The sequence below is a fragment of the Calonectris borealis genome, chromosome 12, assembly GCF_964195595.1.
Source record: "Calonectris borealis chromosome 12, bCalBor7.hap1.2, whole genome shotgun sequence".
NCBI classification, from domain to species: Eukaryota; Metazoa; Chordata; class Aves; order Procellariiformes; family Procellariidae; genus Calonectris; species Calonectris borealis.
This window is the reverse complement of record NC_134323.1, coordinates 2372149-2395022: the sequence shown is the minus strand read 5'-3', so window position 1 is coordinate 2395022 and position 22874 is coordinate 2372149. Positions and strand designations below refer to the sequence as shown.

The following is a 22874-nucleotide window of genomic DNA, read 5'->3' as shown; positions in this document are numbered from 1 at the left end:
ACAGCCCCGGAGCTGGCCCAGCCCCGTGGTGTCAGTCACAGCGTAACAACTTGTGAGGGAAGAGCAGAGTCGGGTCAGTGAATGCTAACTGGATGTTCAGTTTGAAACATCTTCTGTGTACCTTCATTTAGCTTGTGGGAGGCAAAATGAAGTTGAGAGGAGTAATGGTGTCTGTTTTGGGTGCTAATTCAGGAACGGGAGGCCTGTGTTCGACACCCTGCTTTGTTCGTACATTGCAAATTCCAAGTAAAGGACTCAAAACTAGAAGCTTCGTATTTCTGTGTGTATGTGCTTTGTTCATGTGGTTTAAGTCCAAAGCTTTACGCACTCAGGTTATTCTTCTGGTGGGAATGCTTTCCTGGTACTGCAGAGTTGCCGTGCTGTACTGAAGTTTTGTGTTGTGCTGGCAAAACTGTGGCTTGTGCTGCTTCAGTGACCCTCGGCCACTTCCCCGTGTGCGTGAATGTCGTGGTTTAACCTGGCAGGCAGCCAAATACCACGCAGCCGCTCGCTCACTCCCCGCCCCCCCGCAATGGGACAGGGAGAGAATCGGAAGGGTAAGAGTGAGAAAAACTCGTGGGTTGAGATAAAGACAGTGTCATAGAACAGAAAAGGGAAAATAATAGTGATAATGATAGAATATACAAAATGAGTGATGCACAATGCAATTACTCACCACCCACACTGACCAATAACCAAGTAGCGATCGCTACTTCCTGGAACACGCCTACCATTCATATACTGAGCATGACGTCACATGGTATGGAATACCCCGTTGGCCAGCTGGGCTAACTGTCCTGGCTGTGCTCCCTCCCAACGCTTGTTTTGTTTTGTTTTGTTTTCTTAAGCTGAATGTCCTTGACTAGCAGGGTACTTAACACACTGATGTTTTCAGTTGTTGCTATCAACATTCTTCTTGTACTAAATCCAAAACACAGCACTAGGAAGAAATTTAACTCTATTCCAGCCGAAACCAGGACAGTGAACAAAGCAGCCAAGCCAAAGCAAGGCTGTAGCAGGGCTTCACTCTCCATCTGTCACTGGGGAGAGCCCTGCTCTTTTCCTGAAATCTGGCAAGGCGCTTCTGTCACGGCTCCCTTTGCTTTCCCACAAGGCTGTCTTCTCCAGGAGTGCCAGTTTTTGGGATCCAGAAAGACTCCCAGCAGGCTGGGCGATGGCCTCAGACCTCTGCACTGTGGTCCCTTCCTGCCCAGTCCTCGCCGCTGGTAGGTGGCAAATAGCTCACTTCTCCAGGGGTCAGGAGCAATCGCCTCCACAGACTTGTAGATTAGATTTTTCATTAACCCTTGAGCTTTTCTCTTGAGCTTCTTCACTGTGCTTGCACACCCTGAACCTGTTTCTTTCAGCACTCTGGCATGCCTGGCAGGTGTTCCTGTGATGTGAGTGATTCTTGGCTTCTCGCCACGTCGGGGGCCAGAATTGTCATGCAAGCTGCATGGCCGCTGGCAGCATGCTGGGCCTGGATCCACATAGAAATGTTTTGGGAAGAGGTTTCAAGATCTCCTCTCCACGTCTGCAGCGTGAGCTCTCTTCTGCTGTCTAGATGCTGGGATAAGCGAATGCAAAGATCCAGCCGGTACTTTCTTGCACGCTGCGTGTCTTCCTCTTGTCGAGCTGCTGCTAAGTGCTCAAGGCATCTCAAGGCATCATTCTTACTGCTGTGTCAGAAATTGCCAGACCACAGGGCCCTGAACCTGAAGTATTTACAGCCAGGGAGCTGGGGATTCTCCATGGACCTTGCATAACGGGTAAATATTTGTCCAGTGAACCCTTCGGTTACTTTCATATTTGAAGGCTGAGCAGATGGGTGAGATTTTGCTGAGTTTGACTGAAGCTCATCTTTTCATGTTGAGCTCAGTAATCGTTATCTGCTTCTTAAGTGCCTGTTGCCTGATTAATTCAGGCTGCTTCTGAAAGTATTCCTCGGTGTTTGCCTGATTAAAGCTTACTGTTGCTTTGAAACTCGGTGCTGGAATGCCCATGTTTGGTGGGGCAGCAAACCCTGCGCAGTGCTCTCACTGGGAGAGCTCTCAGTTCAATTCACAGCTGTGAAAATCACCTGACTTATGGTGGTCTTTTTTCCTTGCTCCAAGGGACAGATGATGACCCATTCCACGGATATTGTTTGCTTTTTTAGATTGCTTTTAGGTGGATTTTAATAAGGCATTTAGTCTGGAGGTATATACAAAGGAGCAGAAAGCTCTCTGATGTGTTTGAAGTCCTTGAAGGCTTTGCAGATGTAAAGAGGGAAAATCCTTAGCTTTCCTGCAGAACTTTCTGTCCATGTATCTCAAAGCACTTTTTAAAAGAGTGTTGTTATTCCCCATTTGGGAATATGAAAACTGAGGCATGCCAGAGTTGATGACATCCACTGATTCACCGGGGCTGCTGGATCTCATGGCTCAGGATACCCAGGGATCCAAGCTTCACTCGTGCGTTGCCAAAATAAAACTAGGAAGGACCAGCTGCCAAATGTACTGGGCAATAAGCAGCGTCATGCTGAGTGGGACTTGCTGCCGGATATAATGAATACTTAAAAGTTCATACAGTTTTGTGGAAGAAACAGGGCAAACTCGTGTCAGAAAAATTTGTCCAGGCTGTTATATGTGAGACATGAACTCCGTCTCTGGATAGGGGCTCCCTGCTGTCGACTCTTGTAGGAGACCGGATCTGTGACTTAGAATAGCCTCTGCTCTCCCACAATATGACTGCTTTTATTTGTGTGTCCGTGCTGCGAGGAAACAAGTTGTGCTGGCTATGTGTGCTGCGCAGAGCTGAGAGGCAGCTTGTATTCTAAGCTAGGGGAGACGATGGTTCACAGTGGGGTTGTTGCATCTTAAAAGCAAAATACAAAGCTTTAAAGAGGTACATAAAGCATCTGATTAATAACCAAATAGTTATAAGCTTAATCATTGTAGTAATTACTGGGATTTACACTGGCCAAGGTTGATACTTCATCTGCCACCGTTGAAGCGTGGGGTGAAAGAGAGCCTGATTTTCATCTGTTACTGTTTGTAAATGGTTATCATCTAGGATGTTCCTGGAAAAAAACCTCATTACTCATTCTGTGTTGCTGCTTCACAGGTTTTCATCCTACCTTAAGGATTGAAGAAAAAAAGATTATTCAGAGGAGATTGTTCTTAAGTTGGAACTTAAGGACCTTAAGTTGGATCAGTGGGTTTTGGTGGTGAAGTTCATGACCTTTTGAGCAGGAGAAGCAAAGGTGAAGTGGCTGAGGGCAGGTTCTTATCAGAAGACTTGCCAGGGCTAATAAAAGCCCTTTCTTGGCCAATAGCGCGGATCTCCTTTGTACAAGAATGCCGTTGACGATGGAAATTGTGCAAGCAGGGCTACAGGCCATGGCCGAAGTTTCTTTTTTTGGTGTCCCACGAAGTCATCAAGGTCAACATAGCCTTTAACTTAGGCCTGGTTGAGTGGGGTGGTGAGGACTGAGCCCAGTCTCTGGTGTTAGCTGGGCTGCTGGACTCTTCACCTTGGTGAACTACTCAGGAGAGCTGTGCAGAGCTGGCGAGGACTGATTTATTCCTTCGCGGCAAGGAGAAGTGCTGACCTGTGCGCAGCAGAGCTGAGGTTATAATTCAGTTCTCTGCAGTTGTACAGTGCTGCTTCTTGGGGATTTCTTCATGCTGCCTCTCATTACTGAAATACTGTTTTTCTTTTTTTCATCTTAGCTCATCTGTGTGCTTGTTGAATAGAGGAATGGCACCTATGTCCTAGACTGCTCACTGTTCTAACCCCAGATCTGCTGTCCTCTTCAGCCCCTTGATCCGGACCCTTTTCAGGAGAGAGCAGGTGGAAATGGCTGCAGAAGCAGATCAGACATCTGAGAACAGCCCAAGCTTTCCAAAGTCCTTGTTCAGCCTCTGATTTCCATCTCAGTGGCTGTGATGTCCTCTCTGCTCCTTACATGACAACTGAGACCGCCCAAATGTGACAAAGTTGGGAAGCCAAGGAGTTTGGGAGATTACCGCCTGTTTTATTGCTTTCCTTTGAAGACAGTTAAGGTAGCTGTCTGAGCAATAGCTGTTGCTTCTGCTTCTTCCTGGCAAGCATTGAGCAGGAGCGGGGAGAGTGCTGAGGCTGATAGAGTTAATGGATTTCAAGGGGAAGGGGAAAAAAGAGCAGGGAATTTACTCCCACAAGTCTCAAGATTTAGAGCTGGCACAGAGAGCAATTTTAAAAATGTGTAATTGTCCATCTGCGTTCTTGCTCTGTGGTCTCAGCATGGCTCAGTCAGATGTGTTGGGCTAATTAGCACTGAGAGACCATGTAATACCATTAACTCTCTCCTTACCTTGTGATGCTTTTCAGGAAACTCAGCGGATGAATAATAGCAAGGGGTTGGCAGCATGCTCACACTTCCTGCTGGGTGTGAGTCTCGGTCATTTGTTTTGCGCTCATAGGGTTTTGTGCAATGCTGAGTGAAGGACAGTTGCTTTTAAAATCAGGAGAAAGATCAGTAGTTTGGGTGTGCATCTCTTACTGATGTTGTAGGTAGCGTGGTGCATGTCAGATCAAGGCTGATACGTGTGACATGTTCCATACGTGCTTTTTTTGCAAAAGCCTTTGCTGTATTGCTTATACATGTGAGTGAGAAAGCAGGTGAGCATTACCAGAATCTGTGTCCTGAAGTCTTGTATTTGGAAAGCCCTGCCTTTTTTCCGGGTGGATAGCAAGTGATACACAGCTTCCACCAGATGAGGTAGACGCGTGTTGTCAGATTAGATGTGGAAGACAATGAACTGAACTAATAGGGGCAGAGGAAGAAACCGCTCGTCGTATTTTGGTGTGCTTTTTGCAATGGCTTTGACTACAGTAGCAAGGAAGCGTTATGAAAAGTAAGACACGTGAATTTCAGTAGCCCCTTCAAAAGCCACTCCAAAGTCCAGCCTCTCTGAGGAGTTTTGTTTCGTGTTGATGACCGGTGATGCTAGATGTTCATAGGCCTTCATCCTCAGTCCTCCTTGGCTAAGGGGTTCTAGAGAAAAGTATTCTTGCCACTTTCCAGTGACATACCGCTTCCTCAATGAGGCTTGCACAGTGCAAAAACCTTGGCTTTTAGGATTTTTCCAGAAATTTAATCTGAGCAGTAGGAGCCTGGGGAATGATGCCTTGGGACCATAAGACAAATCAAACCACCCAGAATTACATGGAATATCAATATGACTGCTGTTTAGACGTGCCAGTCTAAAAAGTGACTGGTTGCTTTTCTACAAACAAGCACCAAAATGCTGATCTTGGCATAACAGAGTGGAGGCAGCAGCCTGTTCCTGTCCTTATGCTGTTGTTATTCTTAGAGGTCAGAGCATGCCTCAGTTATCCACAGTTTATATTGGCTTTTTCCAATTTAAAAAACAGCTATTGATTCTTTTTTTTTTGGTTGGTTGGTTTTTTTGGAAGCCAGTAAGTGAAAATGTTACCTTTGAAAAGATGCTTAAGAATGAAAGGGTCTCGGGGGCACCTTTTGATAACCCTTCCTCTGTGTGCATCCATTCCCTGATGCTTCAGAATTTCCTTGGGGAATCCTAATGTTGTACAATGCTGATTGGCACGACGGCGGCCCAGAGGTGAGGTCGTTAAGCGTCAGCAGGAGCTATGCTGTGTGCTGGATCACTCGCTAGGCATTTGCCTTTCTCAAAGGCAGCTGCAGAAATTAAAACTTCATAAACAGGGTGACAAACCTAGCCAGAACTCTAAGCCAGAGCACTTGCTCCTAAAGTAAATCATGTTATGGTCTGCTTAATGCCCTTTGAGAAGGGGAATGGCCTAGCGAACGGCTCCTGTTCAGGATTTTCATTAGTAGATGTGCAGATGAGGCTTCTGCTTAGATGGGGAAACTGAAGCACAGAGGGGCTGTGACTTGCAAAGTGTTACGCAGTAGTGCTGGCTTTTTCCAGAGCGTTATCTGGCACTCACGGACATGCTGACTCCTCTCTCCTTCCTTTATGTTACCATGCTTTTGAAAATCCCAAAGTGACTGAGCAGATGTCCACCTGAAAGTCATCCTATGCTTCTAATATGACTCGATGCTTTTAAGGAAATAATTGATGTGTGCTGGTTTCATTTGTGCATTTTTGGTGGTAATCAGTGTGATGAAAAAGAAGGCTCAGCTGGGATCTCCAAAGGTGGGAGGACTCTCAAAGCATCTCCAAAATGATGGCTTGACCTCCAGGTTAACTTGGGCAGTTCTAGGGCTTTCAAACCTGTGGTATCTGGGCGCTGCATCAGCTTTGGGAACTGGATGACCGACGGCATTCTCCCATTTTCAGGTTCTTCCAAGTGTTTTCTGCTTGTGTTGTGTGTAGTTAGTGTGGAAATATTTAAGTAAAAATCCTGCCCTTCCCCAGTAGGTAAGGGAGGAGACATTGTTTCTGTACCTGGTTTTCAGATGATTTCCTGACTTTTACAAATCTGGAAACAGAAGGTGTTTAGTGACCTATTCAGGTCTCACAGGGGGTCTTTTGCTAGTAGTAAGGGGATCTTTTGTCCCTCTGTTCATGCCTTCATCGCAGGGGCCTCAGATCCAGTCCCAGCGTTTTGCTGCTTGCCCTCTTTCCCTTGCTTCCAAGCTGCTGCCTCATTCCTGACAGCTCCAGGCTCAGAAAGGGGCTTTTGAAGTCTGGTGAGATGCTGGCAGAGCCTGCTTTGCAGCCCCTGGGCCTGGGGTTTCCCCTGCCGGAAAGAGCAGCTTGCGAGACGGACTTTTTTTTTCTTTTCCTTTTTTTTTTTGTGTAACTAAGAGATTCTGAAGCAGGAGGGTTTCTGAGTTAGCCTGAAGGGAAGGCAAAGCTGTTCACTGCCTTACTATTTCATTAACACATTACAAACCGAGTCAAGCTTAGTCTGGCCTTTTCCCCATGAGGATGCTTCTGCTTTGTAGTGTGTGTTGGCTCCTGTTGTGGTCTGTGTAACCTTTGTGTCCAGTGTTCATAGCTGTAAGTGAATTTTGAACCCCTGGCTCTTGAGACCTACGATACTCCTTCCCTCAGCAAGAGAAGGGATCTGTAACACGAACGTTGCACTGCTTTGCAGGAGTTGTGGGGTTGCAGGGATCTGTCGTGCTTTCGGCGTTCTTGCAAGTCATGGTTTACAGGGTCAGAGGACTGTCACGCTGTACAGCAGCTGCATCTGTTCACCTGGATTGCTCAACTCGGAGGCGTGTTCCATAATTTGAAGTTAATCCTTTTGGGAGGTGCAAATAAAACCGATGGGATGCCTCAAAGACTGAAATGCAAACTGCATGTTGGGATTTTGGGCTGGCCAAGGGAATACTTATCCAAAGAAGCAAGCAGAGACCCGATGCTTGGAGATACTTAAAACTGGGGTGGATAAAGCTGCAGTCAACAGGGAGGTGAAGCCTTGTGCCCTGGCTGTGGGTCAGCTACTCCAGAGAGCCGTGTTTGATGTGCTCTACCTATTGCAAGCCCCAGTGGGAGCTTGGTAACTGGACTGTTACTTCCCTTTGGATTCAGAGAGCCTCTTGCAGAAGTAGCAAGCAGAAACCCAAAAGGGGCCTGACAGCTTGGTCAGCATCTCAGGTGGCAACACTGTCCGTATGGTTTTTTTTACATCTGTCACAGAGTCTTTGTCATATAGGAGATGATGGAAAATTGGTCGTTCCCTTCAAGGCTTACAAGGTTAGGACGTGGATGTCAAAAAGCACTTTTTATGCATTATTGATGTTAAAATACCATTCATCTCTGCTTGTTTTCAGATGAATTGGTTTGAGATGCCGCCTGGACTGACTGCTTGGATAGCAGCACCCACCTGCTGCGAGGAGCAGCACCAGGCAGGCAGCTTGGCCCTCGCCTGATGCCAGGAGAGCTCTGATCAGATTTGTTTCTTTTTAAAAACCATCCAGCAGCTTCTGTGCAGATAGGCAGCCCACAAAATTATCAGTCACTCCAGCCTGGTCTTGCTTGGTTGCTTCAGGGAATAGGCTCAGTTTCCCAGGGAACAGCTTCTCCCACCTGGTTTGAAGAGCAAGGTTTGGAGAATGTTGTTTTTTTTCTGAAAGGGAGAAAACTAATGTTTTACTTTGAAATGAGAAAAGTGATGGGGACCTATTAATTTTAGCTCTGTTTGCTTTACACCAGGTAATCCAGCATAAAATAAATACATACCCAGTGTGCAGGCAGATGTGGCCTGGAGGTTTAGTTGTGTGAGGACTTAATTCTCTCCTGGAAGGTGCTGAACATGTGCACGCCAGCAGCTTCAGGATCTTGCAGGCTGGAGCAGCTGCCTCTCATGCAGGGCATCTGTCTGTGGAAGGCACCCAGGACATGGCAGCTCAAGCACAAGAGTCCACCAAAAAAGTATTCAGACAAAATATTCCTCTTGGCTCAGAAGGGATTAGTTTTTTTACAAACCCCTGTAGATGAGTATTGCTTGCTTCTCAAGTGATCATTCCAGAAGACTGGAGAACTACTTAATGAGGCTAGACACAGATGGGGAATATTGAAAAAGGACAATTAGCCTCATTTTTCCCCCCCTTGGTCTGTGATTCCCCAGAGCTAACGACATTAAGATTGTGTGGAAAGTTTTATAATTGTGTCAGGTCTAAACTGGGGCAGGTTTCCCAAGTGAGGACTGTGTCCTGAGTACGAGTGGTAAAGAGCTGCTCTTTTCCACAGCTTCCACTCTTGCTCTCCCTTCCTCAGCATGGAGGTCAGGGGAGATGGTACCTCTGTGCCGCTGCAATTAGGGATCTTAACTTCTCAGCTCCCAGTCCCCTTATACCCAAATACCAACATATGCTTTCTCAGCCTGATGTGCACTAGGCGTTTCGATTAGGAGAATGCAGTTGTGTTGAGCCACCTGGGGGTAAGTTGTAGGGATTTTGGCACTTGGGATGCATAACGTTGCTATTACACAGCAGGCTGTGGACAGAAGCCTGCAAGGCTTCTTGATGTGGCTGTTTGTCTTTCCCAGCTTCCCCTATCCTGCCTCTGAGACCCTGCCTCCTTTTCCCCTCCTTGCAAGGATGTGGCTCTGCCGATGCGCTTCTGTAAGGGCTTGCAGGGCACCTTGCTGCCCGCTGGGCACTTTCCTGACAGACTGCACCCTCGGCATCCCTTATGCTAGTTCTGTTTCTTGCAAACAGGACTGGATTCAGCTGTGCTGGAGTAGAGGCACCTGACCACTGCACTGGGGTGAGTCCTGGGGTGTGGGTGTTGCACTGTAGCAGGAGTGGGATGATGTGATGGATTGGGACCCTCCTCTTCCCACCTAGTGTAAAAAAATCTGCACCTGGTGTAAAGACCAGAATACAGGAGAAAAGCTGGTGTATTAGACTTTGCCATTGAACCGCAGCATGAAAATTTGGTTTTAAGCCCATTTTGCAGATTAGCTGGAGCTGTGTGAATGCGGTACTCATTTTAGCCTGTATTCCTCCTTCGTTTTAGCTGCTTATGTGGCTAAGGGGACTGCTGGGAGCAGATCAAACACTTGTTCTTAAATTAGGATGCTACAGTTCAGTATTGTAAGTGCGTGCTCTGTGGAACAACTTCTGGGACAGCCCATGACAGCACGTGGGTTGTCTTCATGTGGTTTGGTGCCCAGCATACAACTGGGACCTCTTCCTTGCACATAGGCTGCAGCAGTTCAGTTGGTAAATGTAAAGGGAAGGGTGACAAGTTCTGCAGTGGAAATTGGAAGTAACGTACCCAGAGCTGGGCATCAAAACAGCAGGCTGGATGGGTATGGGTACGCCTAAATGCTTGGGTACCACTTTGAGCTTGGTTCAGAGAGGAAGGGTCCTAAGGAGGACACCTGTAAGTATTAGAGGCACTTAGTGATCTAGTTTCTAGCATGTTTTCCTTATAATAACTTTTAAATATGGAAGACCTCTCTATTTTACAATTGCACAGCACCTTATACAGTAGCATCGTCTGTGCTACCAGGCTCCAGCACGGTCCAAAAAATTAATAACTGTTCTGTGTTTTGGAATTCTTATTATGCAATTTAATAGCATAGCAGTTTAATGAAATCTTTACAGGGAAGTGATTTGTGTGTGAATTACAGGGTCTGCAAGTGGGCGAGACACTAGCTACTTGTTTTATTGCTGACAATATACTTATTTTCGTGTTTATTCCTGGATTACAATGTGTGAATAGCATCCCAGTAAACAGTCAGGCAAATAGTTATTTATCAAGTATTTAAAAGTGAAAGGTCTTGTAATTTTCCTTAGTAATGACTGTGATTTCTTCCAGCTGGATTAATGGCTCCCATTTCTCCCCACGAAGAACAAGAAATGTTTTGGTTTCTACATGGAGTGTTATTGTTTCCCATAATAATGCAGACCAGAGGATTTTTTTCCTTCCTGGCCTGGGATCTGGGAAAGGTTGAAATGTGCATAACCTGAATTAATACCTTGTAAAGCCCTTTAATATTCTTTCTTTTGTCATTCCTGTTGGAATGGTGCAGGAGTCGCTGCTGGCATCAGCCCAGCAGCAGCCTGCCTCAGAGCTGCTTTTGTTTCGGTTTGAGGCAATCAGTGGGTCTTGTGATGGAATCGCCTTGAAAGGTCACTCTTAATTACGTTTCTGACGCATTCCCCTGTCCCCAGCTGGGCAGTCTTGGTGGAACAGGTTGCCCGCAGCTTTGCAGCTCTTCAAAAATATACTCTAGAGCAGCTGCTGGCAGGCCAAAGGGTGCAAAAAAAAAAAAAAATTGAACGAAGTGTTATATTCTGTGCCCAGCCATTGCTGCTGGTACCCTGTGGTGGTGGAGGAAGCAAGTATCAAAGCCTAAGTAATCCTTTGGTAGCCACCTATCTCGTGCCCCTGGATAGCAAAGTGATTTCTTTGCTGAACCTTGAAGGGCTGTGCCAGACCCTCCCTGCACATCGTGTTGAGGGGCCACAGCAGGTGGAGGTTTCTCCTTTCTCACCCTTTCTGGCATTGACCATCTTCCTGCTCCGAGAGCTGTGGCTGGTAGCGCTGGTCCAACCAACAGCGTGCTATCTCCGTCAGACTGCAGGCTGGCAAATCCCTGGAGCCATTTTTCACGTGCATCTTAGCTTCGTGCCTTCCTTTACCTCAACTGGTGGGACGGACATCATTCAGTTTTGTCTCTGAGTTGGAGAAGACTGAAGGTAGTCATGAGATTAAGACCAAGGGGCCCTATGTTTAGATCCTAGCTCTGCCACAGGCTTTGAAGACCTGCTCCCCATCGTGCGTGTCCAGATCCTGTAAGCTATTGAATTGCCAGATTCCCGTAGGTTTATGGGAGCTGAACTAAGCTGTCATCTCTTAGTGCAACAAGCAGAATTAATGGCAAGGCGTGCTTTCTGTGACCTCTGCGTCCTTTCCCAACCCCTGCCTCCTCTTGGTCCTACACTCTTCAAGTCCCAGAAACGTGCAGGGTTTAACAGTTGGGATCTAACCCAGGAGCAGGTCCTGTGGCTGTGTCGAGGCCAGCGCAGAGGGTTTGTGTTTTTTTTCCAGGGCATGTGGTCACTATGCTACGCCTCTGAAATTCCTGCGTGCTTGGGGTCTGCCTGATGTTTCTCACGGCAGCTCGCGTGCTTCCTGCGCACCAGGGGTGGACCCTGATGGCACGAGAGTGCAGGGGGGTGACAGGAGGAGGGGGACTGTGCCGGGAGCCAGTGCTGCAGAGTGCATGAGAAACGGTGCTGCTGCCCAGCTGGGCAGGGGACAGAGCCGGCCCTTTGGATGCTGCGTTTGAAAATAAACAGGCTGCGTGATCGTATTAATCTGAACCCGGCACTCGTGGCTCGTGGGATGCTCTGTGGGGAGTTCTGGCTAATTGCTGCATGAAGACACCGAGTTTGTTCTGTTGAAGGAAATTCATAGTCGTAGAGTAACCTTTGGCGTATGAGTGCTGCATGATGTGACCGTCCTTGCCGAGGGCTGTGACTGGGTGGTGTCTTTGGGATGCCCTAAATTGTGATGATGCTGTAGTAAGGCTTTCGTTCCTTCCTGAACTGCTTTTCCCACCCCACTCCTTTCCAATCTGATCAGCAAACACTTCTAAATATTCATAACGTGGGATTTGTCTCTATCCGCATGACTGCCGCTGGTTTGAAAGGCATGTGACAATGCAGGGAGGGAAACGGGGTTAATCTCCTGCACTGGCAGAACAAGGCTGAGCAGGAGGCGTATAGTGCAAGGATTTATTCTTATTTCTGAACATGCCTTTTCCACTGTGTTTGCAGTCTGGGGAGAAGGAGGAAGAACAGTTTCTCTTCCCTAACCGCTTCTTCAGACACTGATTCACTGTCAGGACAGGGATGTGTGTGCACAGGTTGTGTGCAAGTGAGATTTCAGGGCATCGATGCTTCCGGGCTTAACAAATAACTCCACAACGCTTTCCTCGCCGCCAGCCCAGCTGGGTTTGCGGGTCCTCGGGTTTCTCCATGTCCATCAGCCAGTTTCTACATGGAAGTTGCAGGGCCAGGTTGGTGGGTAGGAGGCAAGCAGCGATTAGCCTGACTTGTAACCAGGGCAGATCCTCTGACGGATGAGGCTTTCAGCCTCTCATCGGCACGTGCTCTAGACCGGGGACGAGCCTGCCTACCCTTGCTGGCAGCAGATGCAGCCAGAAGCCCAGGCTGCGGCAGGGTGGGATGGAGGACCATGCCTTCTGGGCTGGCCAAGCTGTGGGTCAGGCTGTCTCTGTGCCCACAGAGCTGCAGGGCCCCAGGGAGGCTCACAGGCTTGTGCTCCAAGGAAGCAAAATTATTAGCTTGGCAAACCAGGGCAACCTCATTAAGAGCTACCGCGAGCGTGAAAAGCGTGTTGCTGGAGGCAGGTCATTGTAAATGAGGAGGCTAAAGTAGCTGGGGTTTTCTAACAATTAATTATTGAGTGGTTTTCTAGAGATTCTTTCTCATGTTTGTAATTCATTCCCTGCTGTAGATGCTGTATTGATTTATAATTTTTTGAAGTTCAATATTTTACGCCCTCAGGGCCTCAAACAAAAATTAACTAGAAAATGAGAGCAAATTTCTGCATTCTGCCTTGTCAGAGCTTTCTCTGCTGTTCCCCATCCCCGGAGCCCGTTTCCGTGCTCTGGTTTGGGTTGCAGATGTTGCCAAGCCTGTGTGCCGTGGGCTGCGAGACGTGGGTGGCGGAACAGCTGTGGCAGAAGAGCTGCCTCACTGACCAACAAATGAGGAAATCAAGAGCCCAATTAAGAGCCTGGAATTGCCCCCAGTGACCTGAGCAGAGTGTTCAGTAGCTGCTAGTGAGACAGGCCTGTTTGAATGAATAAGCATTTCTGTTCATTTGAAGAAAAAATTCCCCTCCTCCCCCACCTCTAATTAGCTACTCTTTTCCTTTTTTCTGCCATGAATATAGAGGGTTTGTCACCGGAATAAAATCTTAACAAGATGCACGTTCTTCAGCTTGCAGCTGATGGAGGTGATCTATGTGCAGGTGGTGTGGGGAGTCCTGTACCTGTTTTCTGTGTTTCCTTGCCAGATCTTTGGTTTTGCTGTTGTGAGTATGGCTCTTCCTTACCCTCTGGTTCATTTTTTTTTCCTCCAACAGAGTGACTAAAGAAGTGGACTCGACCTCAAAAGAAGCTAAATCTTTTCTGAAGCAGCAAGAGAAATGGCAGTCAGCAGCTCCAGCTTCCCTCCCGACAGTCTCTGGGTGAGTATGTGGTTTCTCTGCCCAGGTATGGACCCTTAGTGAGAAAGACGGTGCTCAGGTCTATATAGGCTCTGTGGTATTTAAGCTAATGGGTATTTGTTTTCTGCAGCATTTCAGTGGGAGCAAGACTAGGCCTGGAAGGTGTGATGATTTGGGGGGAGGGAAGCGGGGGAGGCAACCCATGAGTCCCATGACTCACTTCGTAGGTTCAGGCTCGAATTTCTCAATCCTCATAAATCATTCATCCTAGTAAGGAAATATTGTTTTGAATGTCTTGAGCAGCCTGATGAAACTGCAGTTAGTCAAGGAACATGCCTGAGATTGCCTGCAGTTCCTTTGAAAGGTGCTTCTCTGGAGCATAAAAAGCCGTGGCAGGCTGGGCTGTGACTTCTTATAAACCTTGGGGGAGCATTTGAATGAAAGATGCTTCTGCCTCTTCGGTGTGGATTTGTCGCTTTCTGTTCAAGCTCTAGCACCTAATTCTGAGATTATCATAACGCTTGTCAAAGATACAAAAAGGTCAGGCCCCCTGTGCATCTGACATGGTTCACCACACTCTGTGTGGTTCCTGATGAGCTTGGGAGATCACCTGCTTCTCAGGAATAGAGGAGATGCTTCTGTGTTCCAACAATGATTTTTATTTAAGTCAGTCATTTGCATTTATATTTGAAAGACATAAGCTGCGTACGATTTGGTCACAGAGAAACAAGACCCATCAGATAAATACATTGTCCTTCCCATCTGCTGAAGAGCAATTCTCCAGTGTGAGTTAAGGCTGCCTTTCCCTGAGATAGGCTGTTATTCAGTTGCTGCAGCTGGATTGTCACTCATTTTTCCAGCTAAGTGTTGCGTAGCTTGTAGTTAGATCGGGGTAGTGAAAGCTGATGTGTGTCTGTGACTCTTGACAGCTGCTGTTCCCCAAGATGAATGAATGCATAGATGAGCGTAGTCTTGTTGCTGTTGTTCACACTGCACAAGGGTTCGTCCCTGCAGAGCTCATTAGTTGTAACCTAACTGTTGTGTACAGGGTTTTATGCTGAAAAAACTTGACTTGAGTTGGACTGGCATTCTATCTTCACCTTGGCCGGCCACAGAGGTGGTTCAGGTGGCAGCTGAAGCTAGGGCAGCTCGTGCACACTGCTGGTGGTCCTGTGTCTTCAAACCTGCCTTCCAGTTCCCCCAGCAAATGCCCTGCTGCTCTGAGTGCAGGCAGGTTTGGTTGCTCACTGGGAAAGCCCACGGGTGCTCACCTTCCTACTCTGCTGGGATCCGTGTTTTCTCCTCTATCTTACTGGCCCAGGGTGGAGGTGGGTGGCCAGCGGGCCTGCACAGCTAGACTGTGCTAGGTGCATGGCTGCTTGTGCTGGAGCTCTTGCTCGGGAGAAGTAGCCAGAGCCCAGTTTGAGTTAACACTGCAGATACTTGAAGTGAAGAATTCATATCAAATATGGAAAAAATGGAATAAAAATCAATATAAGAAATAACGAGTTCAAGGACTCCTTTAACTTTCCTGCAGTGTGATTATTTTGGAAGCAGCTTAATTAGGTCCTCATTCAGCTTGCTGATGTGTGATGTCCTGCTGACAGTTGCTTGCCCAGAATATGAGGTGGCCTGGCTGCAGGGAAGGGAGGGGAAAAATACCCTGGGCTTGTATGTCTTGCCTTCCTTCAGAACAGCAAACCCTGGTGCAGTGCAGCCCCATGTGCCTTCCCTTTCCCAACGCGCTGCAGAATATCCTGGTTTTGTGCAGTGATACTACGGCAGCGGTGTTCTGATCAATGTATGGAACAGCCCAGCGCTCTTGAGAGTTTAGCAGGAGACTGTCTGGGGCAGCCTGGCAGCATGTGCCCTCTGGTCTGTGGGTGCTCCAGGGAGTTTTCTACCTTGGGATAGTGTCCGAGACTGATCCCTGAGACTGCCAGCGAACACGCTTGCCTTTGGGCTTAGGAGGGTGCTTCCAGCTGCGAAGTCAGCCAGGGTGTTTTCAGGTAAGATAATTACTAACAAGCTTGCAGTGTTCCTTAAAGCCAGAGGCGAGTCCCTTATGTTAAGAAAATGACAAAGGTCAGGTTTTAGACTTGGAGCCAAGCTATTGTCCAAGCCCTGCTCCTCTGGAGCAAAGAGCCACAAGCCTCGGTGACATGCCAGAGGAGCGCCTGGGGACCGACAGAGCCTGATGTAGCCTGATGGTTCTTTGCGGGTGCCCTTTGGCTGCTTAAGGTATAAGTTTTGGGGGAGAGGGTGCATTTCTCCCTTGTGCATTACAGGAGAGCCAAAGTCTGGGTCAGGATCACTACAAGCACTGAAAAATATGTGATTCAGGATCCTAGACGTGCCTGTGGACACCTACTGTGCCGTGAGCCATTGTCAGCCCCCAGGAGCTTTGTCAGCTATTTAAAAAAAAAAAAAAAAAAAAGGAAAAAAAGAGCCTTGCCCCGTGTGCAGGGGATTTGAGCAGCTAAGAGTGGCCTCTCCATCTGGCTTTTCTTTCTTCACCTTGCAAGCAGCTTGCATTATTTCTGGATACAGCCAGCCTACCCTGCATTTATTTGATTTCCCTTCTCTAAACAGAGAGAAGTAATCCAGGAAAGCAGCGGTCACAAAACCAAACATCCAGTTCCACATCTCCACGTTACAAACCCTTGCAGCCTAACTGGTCCAGGGGAAGGGATGTTTGGGGCTGAAAGTGCATTTCCTGAATGTGTTTTAACATCCATACCGGATGTGCTATAAAAAGCTAGATTTGTGCTTGTGAGGGACATGGGGGTGGTTGGAGGAGAATAACTTAAACACTTGGCTGTAATTAAAGCCAGGAGTACAAAACAACCCACCCAGTTCTCTCGGCAGGCTTTGCTAGAAAGGTCAGAAGCCCTTGGTTCCCAGGGATGTGATGGTTTCCCAGCCTTCCCGTTATTCCCATCGTGTCCCCCCGTGACACCCAGCTAGGCAGCGGTCTGTCAGCAATGGGTGTCGGTTTGCTGGAGGGGTTTGGGGTTGGTACTCTGTTCCAGCCGTGCTTCTGTCGTGCTCTTGGGTTGTGTTAGGCTCTCGCTGATGCTGCCAGAGGTATCAGATGTGATGAGGGGATCCATTGATCCCTTCTAATTTGCTGTCACAAAAAATGGGTGGAAGGCTCCCAGCATTCACAAAAAGCCCTCCCCGCACCCCGCTAAGCCTTCTTGCCTGTCTGTGTTTTAAGACCTGTTTCCTATCCTTACCGCTGCTCCAGGGCCCTTTTGGGGGCAGCAAGAGTAGCTCCTGGCTGTAAATGCATGGCCTGATGGAGGGGTCAGTCAGCTCTGTGAGCATTCCTGGTGCTCTGAGAGCTGTTTTCTGCCCGCTCCCTGGGCCAGGCAGGACCCACGAGCTGCGTCCGTCATCCTCTGCACTAGTAATCCTATTTTGCAACCTCATATTCAGAGGATGTTAAAGCAAATGAAATCTTCCGTGCAGCTTACTGCAGAATGTCTGTGTGCATGCACTTATGCACGTGTGACTTGAGACACAACGGGAGGGTTGAGCTACAGGCTGGGAAATACCTGCACAGACCTGAGCCCTTCGGCGTGAGTGGCTGCGATCTGGCCATCGGTCCTTGATGCTTGTCAAAGCACAGCGGCATTGCATAGGCAACAGTGCTGCTGTAGCAGTCCTGAAAATGAAAAAAAATGTAGTTGGTGGATCTTATTTGAGATTCTCCTCTAGGCAGCTGTTTCTACGCAGCCTGAACAGGAGCCAGGAAGAAAAAGGGAGGTTTTTCACTAGCTTTGTTCTTGCCTTTGCTTATTACCAAAACCATTTGTAATTAAACGTGGACTTGCTCACTCAGCCCAGCTGTTGCTTTTCTGTTTGATCCTGCCTGAAATTACAGTGGTGGATGTGTGACCTCCTAGGCCTTTTCATGCCTTGTAGGCTGGTATAAACACAGGGTAACATTTGCCTTTGAAGCGAGCAGGCACCACTCCCACGGGGTTCAGGAGGTGCGGTGCTTGCCGACCCCCGGGCTGAGTTTGGTCTGCGAGGTTTGGACCTTGGTGCAAGACCTGGCAGGAATAGGCACTGCAAGAAAGCTCTGACCCAGAGACACATACTTGCCCTGAACGAAGAAAGCAAGATAAACTCTAGCCTGTTCATGGATGCTTTTCTCCCCTAGTCTACAGTAGAGCAGTTCATGTGGACTGACCATTAAGTGGTGTGAAAAGCTTCAGGCCTTTGCTTTTAGCAGTGATTTACTCTGCTGCATGCTCATGTTGGAGTAGAGGGACTCCAGCAGGAAGGCCTCTGTCCGTGGCTTCTCTCCCCCCTTCAATGTGCAGGAGGAGGAATGGTGGCAGTCTTTGTGGGAGGATACGGATGGTGGGAGAACCTGGAGCCTGTTTGCAGCAGTCCTGACCGGGTACTGTAATTTCTAAGCTAACCTTCCCCTCCAGCCTGGCTACTCCTAGCACCTGCTTTGCATCCAAAGCTTTTTCTTGCAAAAGATGCTCTTTCTGCATGAGTTGGCTGGAGCTAATTGGATCCCTTTGCTGTCATGACCAGAACTGGTTACTTGAGATCTTAAGTGGACACTGGTGAGACGGGCACAGGCTCTCAGCTTCTGTAAACCTCAGATGATCTAGAGCAAGTGCTGCAGCCCTCGCAGAGCTCCAGGGAGCAATTTCATTTCACAGCAATCCCACGGGCTTTTTTTAATTCGGAAAGCAGGAATTTACGATCCAATTTCAGCTCAGCATCAACTGCAAGCGGTTATTTAGCTAAAACTCTTGCACATTTTGCTTGTATGGGCTGAACAAGGATGCGAATAAAACAAGTAATCAAGACCTTTGATGAGCTGGGTTTTTTTTCGGTAGTCACTTAAGCAATTGAATAGCTCTGTTCTTGCTAGTGATTTCAGGGCTTCTCAGCTTTCTCCTGCGCTTCCCTTACTGTGCTCCAGAGAGTGCTGTTCTCTCAGACGGAGAGATCCAGCCCCTTGCACCATAGCCAAATGTCTGGGTGTGAGTAGTACATGACATATTTTTCTGTGCACAGCAAGATGAACCAGCCAGGGGCAATATTCATGTGCCCTAGAGCTAGTTTTACTTATTTCCTATTCATACACTTCGGTTGTGAACGATTAAATGTGGCGGTAGCTGTTCCAAGTGAGTAATTTCTCTTCAGGTCTTAGATCCTTTGTTGTTTTTATTTTTGTTTTAATTATTCATTGTTAGTGTCTGTCTACTGGTTTATGCATATCCACTCCTTGAATCAACGTGGTAACGAGGCTGGGTGATTTTTTTGGAGTATCTTGGTTTTATTTGCTAGGTGGACTGAAATTAATTACCCCATGGGGATCGGTGTGGAAAGGTGTTTGTGCAGGGAAGGGGAGGTTTGTCATTAGGAAAAATGATGGCTGGTTCAGTATTGAAGAGAAGGGTTTCCGTCAGCCGTGGTAAATAAGATGCTGATTGCTGCACACTTGTAAAGCACGCCAAACAACCTCATCCTCTGAACATCTGCCTCCCCTCTTGAAGTCAGCGTGGACTGAGGCTTGCGGTGTCACAGGAGATCAGACCCCGTGCAGAGCCCGCAGCAGTGAGGATGCCGATCTCCGGCTGGCGCAGGTTCGGCAGCAGCAAGGGCACTGGCTTAGGCTTTGCAGCCCCGCTGAGAAGCAAAGTAAGTCGGGCTGTCCGAGCTGTGAGCCGTGGCCACACCGCCATCGGATCCTGTGCTAGGGAGCTGACCACTACCTGCGGGCAGGCTTGTCCAAGGCTGCGGTCACCTCTGAGGATGAACTGTGGGTGGGAGCGCTCTGCCATTTTGGGTCTTTGCCCCTTCTCTGAACAGTTCTTGCTCTTGAGCTTATGTTAAGCCTTTTCTGATAAGAAACGGAGCTCCGAGTGTGGGAAGTTTCGTACCCACTCTCTCAGACTCAAAGCAAAACACGCACTAAACATCCTTCTTTTAAACTAGTCTCCCAGGAGCAATCCTTTCTTGTTCTCAGGCTAAATGAGTCAATGCCTTCTACCCCAACCACTATTTTGCAATAGAAATGAATGAGATTTTTTAGCTTCGTTATGCACTTTCCTGCGGCCATGCTAGCGAGCGTGTGGTTGCTTTTGCTTGGGGCAATGGCATCTTATTGGAAAGAAGTTTAGCAGTGCTTGTATGGCTCTGTGCCTTGCTTCAGTCCTCTGTCTTGATGTGGCTAAGCTGGATCCCTGGGCCGGACTAACTGGGATCAGCTGTTTCTTTTTCTAGTCTCGTTGGAGGTTCAGCAGAATGGAATCTCAACTATTTGAGGACTTATACTCTCTAAAGCATCTGTCTTATAAAATACAAACAACCCCCCACCAGTCTGGGGCCTTTGATAATTCCCCAATGAAAGTTGTGGGGCAGTTTTCCCTTAGGGCAGTACAGGTTTTATGAGCCTTATTTTCATTTGCTTTCATCTCTTAGATCATGAGCATTTCTCCTTCTCCCTCTGTGAAAATGATTGAGGAAATTAACTGCTAATGGGGAACGAAGCCAGCTGTATTTTTACTCCAGACCCCTTGCAAGGTTGTGGAGGGAAACCCCTGTATCTTCCCATGTTAGACTCGGTCTGGTTGGAGAGAGAGGTGAGAGGGGCAGCCTTGCTTTGTGGTTAAAGCCTGGGACCAGAGGTGGATGCTAAGAGCTCCTGTTCCCAGCTGTACCATGGCTTGGGGGTGTGTCTACCAAGAAGATTGTTTCCACTCCTGTCTTATTTGGCTTTTATAGTGCCTCCTTGCATATTAACTGAGCTGCACTATGTCCCTTGAGTGTCTCCCCCATACCAGATGCTTGTGCTACATCCCCTTGCTTTCCCACACTCGTGTTCCTCCCTTTTTCTCACATCAAGGAACAAGTTCAGCTGAATCATTCTTCATAAAATATGAACCAGCTAAGTAAGGCTGGAGTGACAGTCAGAGCAGAGCGACTGCTTTCAGGCAATCTTGTTGCCCCAGGCTTTTCACATACTAGTGGCTCCATTCATGGAAAATCACATACTGGTGGCCTCATTCATGGAAAATCAGCACACCAATATTTTCCAGCACATTTGTTAGCCAAAACTTTGATCTGCATGCTAGGTTGTCAGCTTCGTGCAGGACTAGGCTTAGGAAACAGGCATGCCCAGGCTGGCTGGCTTGATATCAAGATGTGAAGTCAAGCAATTAGGATTAAAGTTACCAACTAAAATGCTGGCTTTCTCCCTTCCTGTCATAAAGGAGATGTTGGTATGACTCTGAGCTCGCAAAGGGCGCGTGGTCTCTCTTCAGAGCTCCAACCTCTTTGGATGGCAGCAGTCTTTGCAACTGTTCTTTTGTTTGTTTCCAGAAAAAGCCCGAGAGAGGCTGAGCAAGTGTCTACCCTGGCCATGGGGGGTTCCTCTGCTGGTTTCTGGCTGTGAGGTTGGTTAGCGTGGCTGGGGTTCACTTTGGCTATTGCTGTCCTGGTGTGGAGGTGGCAGAGCTTCCCAGTTCTTGCACTCCTTTTACTTTTTCTTGCCTGAAACCCTGAGTCTTGAGTGAACTGATGGACGGGCTGAGCTGAAAGGGCACCTTAAACAAGCTCCAGACTGTCTCAAGCTCTCCAGGGTGCTCTAATCCAGTCTGCCAAGCCATGGAGTACTTTATTTCCCTATCCAAGGAGGTTCAAAGCCTTCCTGATGCGTTGGGTTACAGCCCAGACGGCTTTGCCCCAGAGCCCTTGCTGTTGCGCTCTTCAGAGCGAGCGCGGTCCTTGGGGCGGTTGCTGCACCGAGGCAGATAACTGGTGTCGCGTTGGCAGCAGCCGCGCAGGCGTCCCTCCGGGTGTGCGAGGACGTGTGTGAGATGCTCTTGTACCCGCTGAGGCAGGGAGTGGGGGGAAGTGATTTATTTGAAGTTTCTGTTGGAGACCGCTCGTTTTTCTGGGAATCCCAGGGGAAGATGCATTTTGTGTCCTCTCTTTTTTGTTCTCATAGCATTTACTATCGATTATCAGCAAATAATCGTGGATATATGAGTTTGATCTGTGCGGTAGCTTTGCATACTCTTTCAGGAACTCATACTTCAGCGCTGTTGCTATAAGCCTCCAGGCAGCCAGTGGACAATACAGACGCCTGTTCATCGCCTGACTGCCTGGCTTGAGAACAATGATGGCATTTCTTGAAGTAACAAGTCCTGAGCATGTGCAGGGTTGGATTGTAGCACTATTTTTTTTTTTTCCCTTTAAGCTGCAGGCTTGAGAGCAGCAGGCCGGGTTGCAGCACCCGCGAGTGCAAGCGCAGAGGAAACTTGCACCTTTTGGAAAACACTCCCCGAAAGAAAGCACATGGCTGTTCTTTAGGTGCTTCCCTGTTTTACTTTGTCGTTGAGTATGCGTATGCTATGCGTCACTGGTATATGTATGCTATTAGGAGGTCTGTTGAGATGCTTGTTTGGCAGCAAGGAGGGGGTTAAAGCGAACCCGCAAAGGCTGGCTGATTGCAGCTCATGGCTTTCATAATGCAAAGCCGGTGGGAATTCAGCCGAAGGCTTCGTCTCCCCCTACCCCCCTTCCCCGCTGCTAGAGGCAGGCTAACCTTCCCGACTCGTCTGGAGCTGTGTCCCTGCCAGTACGGCTCACACAGGGAAGCTCTGCAAAAAACCAGCAGAGGCGTAAGCATGTGAAAGATGAGATTATTAAACTTTCTTGGGAGAGCACTGAAAGAGTCATTTTCCAGCGTGGTCGTGCTGTTTCCTTACACGATGGCTGGTATGCAGCATGCCTGCCTCTTCATCTGTGACCTGCAGATTTCTCGTTGCAGGACGGCTGAGGAAGCAGCTGGTATATACAATATCTCTAACTCTCTGGAGACTGGTATGCGGGGACGTCCTTGCCTTTGCCGTAGGCTTTGGATGGTGCACAGCAAAGGCCGGAAAATGTGAAGGTGGTTCAGCAGTGGTTTGTACAGCACCCAGCACGCTGACCTGTGCTGCAGCCGGGAACGGTTCCTGCGATATACAGCCTGCTGCCAGGGTCTCCATCTCGCCATATAATGCATGTTTTGCATTAGAGAAGTGCTAAACAGACAATGCAGCCCAGGGCCTTTTGTTGTGCAGCGTTCACTTTAAGGACAAGCACCATCACGGTATTTTTCCTAACGTGTAAAATCCCTTCTCCCTCCCTGCTGTTTGCAATAACCCTTTGGAAAGCTGGAAGGGCTCTCCGTTTCCTTTCCCGCTCACA

At 48.1% G+C, this 22874-nt stretch overlaps 1 protein-coding gene across 5 annotated transcripts in view; it reads left to right on the top strand.

Annotated features, from left to right (window-relative positions):
- Nucleotides 1-22874, top strand: part of CFDP1 (craniofacial development protein 1) — a 67386-nt gene that overhangs the window by 6687 nt on the left and 37825 nt on the right. For 4 of the 5 annotated variants that reach the window (XR_012675342.1, XR_012675343.1, XM_075160985.1 and 1 more), the window contains exon 5: nucleotides 13557-13661. Coding sequence is in view for 3 of the 5 variants with exons in the window: in XM_075160985.1 (XP_075017086.1) it covers nucleotides 13557-13661 (105 nt within the window). In the remaining 2 variants the exon portion in view is untranslated. Of the gene's footprint in view, nucleotides 1-13556; nucleotides 13662-22452; nucleotides 22750-22874 lie in introns of those variants that run through there. The other variant, XM_075160987.1, reaches the window with a different exon arrangement.